Genomic DNA, 9,891 nt, shown 5'->3' on the forward strand with positions numbered 1-9,891 from the left:
CAGAAGACAGTTAATTACCTCTGAAGAGCATCTCTGTAATGGTTGCATTACTCCTGAGAATTTTTTCTTTTTGTTCCTCCCCATCTGCTCACCTTGATAATAATGTATTATATCAAATACTGCTATATTTTCTGAGGGAAGGATGAAACTGCTTTACTACAACAAACAAACCCCATAAAACCAGCTCTTCCTTTGAAATAAGAACACTTCAGAAAATGAAATGTTTGTTGCATCATCTACACCCACAGTTGTGTAGATATTAATAAACAATATTGTTGTAAAAAATATTTTTGTAGATCTTTATTTGTAAATTATTTAGGAATAAAGTAATTTAACACCTCAGCTGAGCAGAACAGCAGTTCATCATGGTAGCAGCATTGATTTTTAGCTAGCTAGAAAGAAAACAAATTAATATGGTTAGGTTTTGCTATTATTGCTGGTCTGTGCATGTAAATTTATTATAAAAATTAGATACTCGGAGCTCAGAAAGGGATGAAGCTTTTTTCATACTTTCTTTTTTAAATGCTTGTTACTTATAAATAACATTTTAAATTATTTTAGCACTTTCTAGCAGTTTTTAAGTACTTCTGACACTACTTAGAACTCACAAAGTGCTGTTCTATGTTCCTCTTCTGAATGCTAAGTTCTGCTGGCAGCCAGTCCCCAGGGAGGGAGAGGATGCTGACTTGCACTGCAGCCATAACAAAAAAATCCATTATTTTGGTGACCTCCTGGTCTTACAGACTCTTTTCTGGCTGTAGTTATTTTTTGTTTTGAGTTCATGCCTGTTTAGGGCCACAGTTCTGTTGAATTAAGTAGTAAAACTTTCTGTATTCAAAGAGAGGAAAACCAGGCACTGCTTGGTGGAAATGCAAACCTTAGAATTTATATATTTTTCTGATGATAAGCAGGATATCAGCACCAGCTAGTACTGACTTTAGTACAGAACTAACAGCATGTCCTCTTTGTATTAATTGTATTCCCATCTGCTTGTAACTACTTTAACTGTAGGTTTTACTGACACTTAGGGGCTCTACCCTACAGCTGTTCAGCATATGCTAGTTCTATAATCTTCATGGAAACTTTATATACAAAATAGTTATAGGAGGTGTTCTAACTTTTTTACTACTTGGATAAGAAGCGGGGGTTTTTTTCCCACCTGTTAATTGCAGAATGTTTTCCCTATAAATTGTAAACAGTTATTTTATAAACTTTAATGACTGTATATTATGTCTTCAGACTGCTTCCCCAAAGCAGTGGATTTGTGATTCTCTGTCACTGCAGAGAGCCATTTGGGCAGATGTGCCCACAGATGTGTGCACGTTGCACAGTTTTGTTGCCATACTTGTTCCAAAATAAATTAAAGAGGTGACAGTGGCAGACCTGGTCTGGAAGCACCAGAATGACCTTTCCAGTTCTTTTAGATCACCAACAAAGCCCAATGCTACAATCTATTAACATTTTACATAGTATTTTAATGAGCCATCAGGAGCTAAGTTTTGTGTTTTACTTTCTAATTTCCAGCTGCCAGCTCATGTTACTTTGTCTATGGCAGCAGTTACAGTGAATATTTATGGCCTGCAGCAAGTGTGGAAGAGCAGTATATAAGCCTCATTGTCCCATCTTGAACCTGAATACATGGGGACAATCCAATCCAAGACAATACAATCCTTTCCTCCCAGTTTGCCTATTATATCCTCATAGGACTAACCTGGAGATGTGCCATGAAAAACACAGATATGCTATTCCAGTGCTTCCTTTTATTTAGTAGGTTGTTCAGTTTTTCCTGAGTTTGCATGTGTGAGTGTTTTTATCTGGAAACAATCAAATGTGAATTATCCTGTTTTTTTGGAATGCCAGTCTGTTATTGTTCAGAAACTGGTTGACAAAATTTGGTCCATATTAAAGCTTTTATAACTGCTGAGAGAATCCCCAAGTGTATCTTTTGGTCTGCATTATAAAGGATTGCTAATAATAAGCCTGTGCAATTTTGCTGAAGAAAAAAAAGAGGCTGAATGGTTTCTTTCAGATCACCTAAATTTAAGGCATACATGGACAGCTGTTTCAGGGTGCACTCCTATGAAATCTGAAGCACATGACTATATTTATGTGACTGTATTAATATGTTCATTCTGTGTAATTTGATCAAAACAGAACTTTTACATATATCTTAACTATTTGAAGGACTAATTCTACTTTGTGACATATAACTGAAGCTCTGTTTTTTGAGACTTTTATTCCTTGTGCTTTCCAAAGATTTGAGTTTTCTCAACTTGAGAAAATTTACCTGATCTAACCCTGTTAGTTAAGAGTTTCACTTTTGGTTTATAATTACCTTCAGTTTGTGTAAAAGTATCTTGTGATTTAGCTCTTACTGTGCTCTTACTGTCTTCAACTAAATCTGGAGTATTCTAGAAGTGAAAAGAAAATTACTCCATAAGAGATAAAGACTCATTTAGTTCAGGAGAATCTTTAGCCAGAATGTGCTGTGCACTGTTACTGCAGTGTTCAGAGGCATGACCTGTTATTTTGGGGTGCTTCAGGACAGTGGAATTACCTTGTGCTTGTGCTTTGGAAATCCTGACTGAGGGACATGCAGTGCCTGGGTGATAGGCAGAGCTGTTTGGGATGGTGCCTGCCAGCTGTACAAGAGCTAAAAGAGACTCATAAAATCAGGGCTGGAGAAGAGAGACGGAATGATGGAAGTTATGGTAAAGCTGTCACATACTTCCTTTCAGGATAGTAAGTCCTTGCCTCTCCTAAGAGCTTCAGGATGTGATTCCAAGCAGAATGAAACTTCACTGATGTATGGCTGATTGTTTATTCTCAGGAGTATAGCATGAGATAATAGAAGAGAGTTAACAGTCCTCAGTCTGGAAAGAAACAAAACACCTCAGTGGATCTTCAAATAGTACTCTTAATACTTCTGCCAATTCTGTGCCACTGTGACAAGTCTGTATACTGGCTGGTTTAGTCTGCTGCATGTAAGAGGATACTGATGAAAAGCAGTGTGAACATAAGAATTTAAAATGGTAACACCAGAGGACCATAAACTGGATTTTCAGAATTTAAAGCTGTTTCTTGGGTTTTTTGGTTACTGAATGTTTCAGGATTCTTCTCCCTGTCTGTTTTATACAGATCAGATCCCATTCTCAGTTTGGTGATCTCTGCCAGAGAGCCACTGCTGCTTCGTGCTGTCCCAGCTGGACACTGGGCAACTATATTGCTATTCTGAACAACAGGTCATCGTGTCAGAAGATTGTGGAGAGGGATGTGTCCCACACCCTAAAGCTGCTTCGCACCTGTGCCAAATACTACTACAATGGGACCCTGGGGCCAGACTGCTGGGACATGAATGCCAAAAGGAAGGACCAGCTCAAGTGTACTAACGTGCCTCGCAAATGTACCAAGTACAACGCTGTTTACCAGATCCTCCACTACCTAGTGGACAAGGATTTCCTAAGCCCAAAGACAGCTGACTATGTCTTACCAGCTTTAAAATACAGCATGCTCTTCTCCCCCACCGAGAAAGGGGAAAGCATGATGGGTATTTACCTAGATAACTTTGAGAACTGGAATGCTTCGGATGGTGTAACAACCGTCACAGGGATTGAGTTTGGAATAAAACATAGGTTGTTTCAAGATTACCTGTTGATGGATACTGTGTATCCTGCCATAGCCATTGTAATTGTTCTGTTAGTTATGTGTGTGTACACCAAGTCCATGTTTATCACGCTGATGACTATGTTTGCAATAATTAGTTCCTTGATTATTTCTTATTTTCTCTATCGGGTAGTATTTAATTTTGAGTTCTTTCCGTTCATGAATCTCACAGCATTGATTATCCTTGTTGGGATTGGAGCAGATGATGCTTTTGTCTTATGTGATGTTTGGAACTACACAAAGTTTGATAAACCTCATGCTGGAACCTCTGAGACAGTGAGCATCACGTTGCAACACGCTGCTCTTTCCATGTTTGTCACGAGTTTTACAACCGCTGCTGCCTTCTATGCTAATTATGTCAGCAATATCACAGCAATCAGGTGTTTTGGTGTTTATGCTGGCACTGCCATTCTGGTGAATTATGTTTTGATGGTTACATGGCTGCCTGCTGTAGTTGTATTACATGAACGATATCTTCTCAATATTTTCAGTTGCTTTAAGAAGCCTCAGCAGAGGGTATACAACAACAAAAACTGCTGGACAGTGTTGTGCCAAATGTTCCACAAGATCATTTTTGCAGTGTCGGAAGCATCCAGGATATTTTTTGAGAAAGTTTTGCCATGCATTGTCATCAAATTTCGGTATATTTGGCTTTTCTGGTTCCTTGCCTTAACAATTGGTGGAGCATATATCGTGTGTGTGAATCCAAAGATGAAACTGCCATCATTGGAGCTCTCTGAGTTTCAGGTATTTAGATCTTCTCACCCGTTTGAACGATACGATGCAGAATACAAAAAACTTTTCATGTTTGAACGTGTCCACCACGGGGAAGAGCTCCACATGCCCATTACAGTAATCTGGGGTGTCACACCTGAGGATAATGGTGACCCTTTAAACCCTAAAAGCAAAGGAGAGCTGCAGCTAGATACCAGTTTTAATATCGCTAGCCCAGCTTCACAGGTTTGGATTTTACGTTTCTGTCAGAAGTTAAGAAATCAAACCTTTTTTTATCAGACAGAAGAACAAGACTTCACAAGCTGCTTCATTGAAACATTTAAGCAGTGGATGGAAAATCAAGACTGTGATGAGCCATCTCTTTACCCCTGCTGCAGCCACTGGAGCTTTCCATACAAACAAGAAGTTTTTGAATTATGTATCAAGAGAGCTATAATGGAGCTAGAAAGAAGCACAGGGTACCATTTAGATAGCAAAACCCCAGGGCCTCGCTTTGACCTTAATGACACCATCAGGGCAGTGGTGTTGGAGTTCCAAAGCACCTACCTCTTCACACTGGCTTATGAGAAAATGCATCAGTTCTACAAAGAGGTGGACTCATGGATTTCCAGTGAGCTTAGTTCTGCTCCTGAAGGTCTTAGCAATGGTTGGTTTGTGAGCAACCTTGAGTTTTACGATCTTCAGGACAGTCTTTCTGATGGTACTCTGATTGCCATGGGCCTTTCAGTTGCCGTTGCATTTAGCGTAATGCTTCTTACAACTTGGAACATAATCATAAGCCTTTATGCAATAGTTTCAATAGCTGGAACTATTTTTGTCACCGTAGGTTCTCTGGTTCTTCTTGGGTGGGAGCTGAACGTGTTGGAATCTGTCACAATCTCGGTGGCAGTTGGCTTGTCAGTGGACTTTGCTGTTCATTACGGAGTGGCGTATCGCTTGGCGCCTGACCCCGACCGAGAGGGGAAGGTCATTTTTTCTTTAAGCCGTATGGGTTCTGCTATTGCCATGGCTGCCTTGACTACATTTGTAGCTGGGGCAATGATGATGCCCTCGACAGTGTTGGCATACACTCAGCTTGGCACTTTCATGATGCTTATAATGTGCATTAGTTGGGCTTTCGCAACGTTTTTCTTCCAGTGCATGTGCCGATGCCTTGGGCCCCAGGGCACCTGTGGCCAGATCCCACTACCAAAAAAACTGCGGTGTAATGCCTTCTCTCAGGCCTTTTCAGGAGCCCAAGGGGGCAGAAATCAAAACAAATCACATCCTGTTAGCAAGTATCAGCTGGACTCCAGGAGCCAAAAACCAGAAATGGAGCATGAGCACTATGAGCTTGAACCTCTGGCATCACAGACCGGAATCTGCAACCCTGCGGAGAAAGTGACATATGAAGAAACTCATATCTGCTCAGAGCTCTTCAGCAGCAGGCCCCAAAACTCATGTGTGCCTGTCCATCCAGCCTACAATAGTGAAGTGAGTAAAGGCATCAAAAATGTTGCTAATTCAGCTGTGCTGCCGACATCTATTGACCAGCACAGCATATGCCCAATTTTCTCTCAAAGCAGGCAGTGTAGCTGTCCTGATGCATATAAGCAGGTGGCAGTGAAGTGGAGTCCGCACTCCTGTCAGCAGTTAGGTGACACCTTCTGTTACCAGTGTTCTTCCCCAGGGACTGTGCAGATCCAAAGCTCTGTAGCTCCTATAAATGCTTTACAGCAGGCTGCCGAGGGTTACGTGCATCCAGTCCAGCATGTCCTCCATTGCAGCTGCCTTCAGGGAAGGCTCAAAAGAACGATGACACAAAACTCCCTGCCTAAAAATTTTTTCCTTCAATCCGTGCAACAGTTCCAGGCACATCAAAGAATAAACAGGACAGATACACATGCTCATCAAAACCCAGAGGAAAACGTAAGAACTGTTCCTAAGGTGATGAGCTCCTCACAGTTCCTCTGCCGAAACGCGGCACCTCTAATAGTGCGCTGCTCTGAGTGTGAGAACAGCTCCTCAAATAACCAAAAGGGATTCTGTCAGCAGACAGACAAGTGTGATGAAAAGGGTGGTACAGAAGCCAACGGGGTGGAAAGCAAGAAAGCCTCTCTGCCCAAGCAGAAAAAGAAAGCTGAGAGCAAGACAGATCAGCGTTCTTTGCAGAATGACCGAGTTTTGAAGGCTGACCAAAATGATAAAAAGCACCTGCTGATCAGGTCAGGGAGAGAGGCTCGCTCCGAGGGTTGCCATGAGAGTTCACACTGTTGTGGCAAGGCAATCGCAGTGAAGTGCAATTCTGTTGACTGTCAAATGCCAAACATCGAAGCCAATGTGCCTCCTATGTTAATGCGCCCAGAACTTTCCAGTGAAAGTCTGCTAATAAAAACGCTATAATAAACCTCTGATTTGGCAATCCTGAGTCTTTCTTTTAAAAGTAAGTTTAAAGCACTAGAAAGGAAAATCCTGAAGAAGTATGAGTTATAATTTGCATTTTGGAATGAAAAATGTATTTTATAGAACAATAACATTTATACATTTCATAAAGCCATTACATGTAGTAAAACCTGATGTTGTCCAGAATGTTTTTTTGCTATAACTCATAAGGTGGGTTGTGCTTCATATAGGTTTTGTTCCAGGGCATTAGTGTTTGATTTCTCTTTATAAACCATTTCAAGAAATAAAGCTTTACAAAGAAACTCTCCCTATTCTGAAGCCAGGACTTGTGAGATCGATAACGTTCGGGGCAGACTGAGATTGCCACATTTCCTGAGTACATCATTTACCTTTATTCTACTGCTGCCTTGGCAGGCTTCTGCACAGCTTGAAACAGCAGCAGGACTGTAACTGTGTTCTTTCAGGATTGTTTGACAGACCAGCTCTGCAGGGTAGCCTGTTTGGGAATATTTTTAACTATTCATCCTAACAAAATCTAAAGAAAAGCTCCTGGAGGTCTACAGCATTTGCACTGCCTGTGTTGCATTTCTGTGTATATAGTGCAGTAAAGCATTTTAAACTGCCTTTCTGGCAATTATTGTATAGACTTTACCATTACATACCAGAGAATACAGGTGGAAACAATAGTCATTGAACATTGACTTCTCAGTGATGACAACAAAAATACAGTTTATGCAGCTGACAGATGCATGTAAAATCAGGAGTTGTATAATTGAACATGAAGTGCCTTGCAATGCTGAACTTTTTCCCACAGAGTTAATCTACTGTGGAGAAAGGCATAGTTAATGCACAAGTTCTAGACTTACTGCCAACTATCAGATTAAGTCAACTCCAAAGGCTCAGAAACATAAATTAAAGTGTTGTGTTCTGAGTGTTCCTATCTGGAGAAGTCCCAGGATAAGTTACAAATGCTGAACTAAACCATGTAACCAAGACACTGGATTTCAGATGCTGTATCTGTGTAAGTACAGGGTTTAGTCACACGATAGCTGTGGGTAATCATGGGAATGCTTGCTGGTCTTATCACTCAGGGAGAGTGGGTTTGAGAGCTGGAACTGTGCAGCATGTCATGATTTCTGTGTACCTTAATGACAAATCTCTCCTCATTTCATCACTTGGTTATGCTGATGATGTTGATTGATGAGACACAGAAGATAGATTTCATGGGCTGATGTTATATCAGGTGCTTGGTGTGTAATGAATCACTGGAGGAAAATCCTGGCTAATTCTGTCCTAGTGTTCACATTGAAGCCATGCAGAAGGTTCACATCATGCAACAAAACCACTTTGGTTTGGCTGGGAGTAGTGATGTTAGTGCTTATATGTCCCAGTGACTGGAAGAGGTTGGAATCTACAGAAAAGCCTAAATTAGTTTTACGTGGTTTAAGAAAATATCATTCTTTCTTAGTTATTAAACTCAGTTTTGGTTACCTTGGAACTTGTCACTCAATTTAGAGCCTGATTCTCTCATTTGTAATGAGAGCAATCAAGGCCTTTCTGTGCACTGCAGATGCCATTAATTACAAGCTAACACTTGCAGTGCTAGCAATCTAAAGAAATTTAAGGGAATAAGAAAAAAACTGGGCTGTTGCTGTTGTCCAGCTTTTTTCCTGCCCACCACACCTGGTTGAGTGTAGTTTGTCAGACCTTGTCAAAGCAGCATGTAATGCTTACCACAGTGCCTGTCTCATGAGCTGTCATTCACAGATTCAAGACTTGGGCCTTTGGGGAGGTCCCCAGCCAAGGCAGCTACAGAACAAGGAACTTTGTCAGCTGATGAGCTCAAAATGAGATTTTTCCCTAAGACAGTTTTCCATCTTGCATTCTGGGTAAGAAAACCACCTTCAATTGCTTGTATTAATAGCTGGTTTTGTAATGATCATGCAAGTAACAGGGATTAATGTTATATTTTCATCATGATGTTCTTAAAGACTGATACAGTGAGAAAAATGGGGCAGATAAGGAGTTGTGATATAATGTGCTCCTAGGAAAGATTAAAATGAATTAATATGCTGGGCTAGAGCAGGATCACTGCTGTATCTGCCTCTTGTGACTTTACCTTTTTCTCCCTGCAAACTGCTTTATCTTTTCCAGATGAGTTAGCTGGACAAGGAGCAATCACTGACTTGGATAATTTTGATACTTACAGATGTAGCACTGGGGGTGTGTGTGTGCTGCATCTGTGTCAGTTCAGGTGTAGACTCTAAAATCCAAGCCAGTGCAACTTCTGGAGAGTGGAAGAGAGTAGGAATTGGTGACAGATGAAGGCTGATGAGGCTATGCATTACTCTATCCCCAGAAAATCCAGGAGAGAAATAAATAAATAAATGCTAATAGTTAACTTTTTTACAGGCCACTGGGAGCGAGCTAGATAGGTGGAATTCTGTTCCACTCCAGGAAATTTTAACAAGAACCATTACATCCTGCTGAGACATCTCTCAAAGACTTGCCAAGCCCCAAGGGAAGCTGATGAGCTTAAAATACTGGAATTTCCATTAACTAATTTGCTGTCCCTTGCTTTTTTGGGGTTGCAGGGGGGATGTGGCTGTGTGTGGATTGGCTCGGTGAGATGCTTCTCTTGTAGGTGGGGTGAGGGCCCTTCCACTGGCTCCTGCTTCCTCCAGGAAGGAGCATGGTCCTGGATTTAGGAGATGCAGACCTTTATTTCTCTGGATAATCCACGCTGGGATGTTTGGGAATTGTTCTGCCAGTGATGACATGTGTAGCTTGGGACATGACAGGTTCTGCCTTTCCAAAGGCAAAACCTGATAGTAACTTGTAGGGAGTCTTCAAAGTGACATCTCTTTGATTATTCAAGGAAGGAAAGAGACTTCATGTGAGAAGGCAGTGGTCTCTTTGTGGCTCTTAAGTTGCTGGTATGCTTTCTTCAGGAATAAAGACTACAAGCCAGAATATTCCCAAGAGTAGGGCTTGTATCTGAGACCAACTCACTCAAATTCGCTTCACCAGGGGGAAAAAAAGTATATTCAACATAATAGATACCTGTTATCTATAGTGTCCTTAGGATCTGTGTTTTTCAGGTTGTAACCC

General features: G+C 41.1%; 1 protein-coding gene across 4 annotated transcripts in view; it reads left to right on the forward strand.

Annotated features, from left to right (window-relative positions):
* The window catches only part of DISP1 (dispatched RND transporter family member 1), an 83,525-nt gene extending 76,736 nt beyond the window's left edge, over positions 1–6,789 (forward strand). For all 4 annotated transcript variants that reach the window (XM_079297531.1, XM_079297532.1, XM_079297533.1 and 1 more), the window contains one exon: positions 3,139–6,789. In XM_079297531.1, coding sequence (XP_079153657.1) covers positions 3,139–6,780 — 3,642 coding nt within the window. In that variant the 3' untranslated portion in view covers positions 6,781–6,789. The remainder of the gene's footprint in view (positions 1–3,138) is intronic.
* Positions 6,790–9,891: the final 3,102 nt, after the last annotated feature.

The sequence above is a fragment of the Erithacus rubecula genome (genome assembly GCF_903797595.1).
Source record: "Erithacus rubecula genome assembly, chromosome: 2".
Taxonomy (NCBI): Eukaryota; Metazoa; Chordata; class Aves; order Passeriformes; family Muscicapidae; genus Erithacus; species Erithacus rubecula.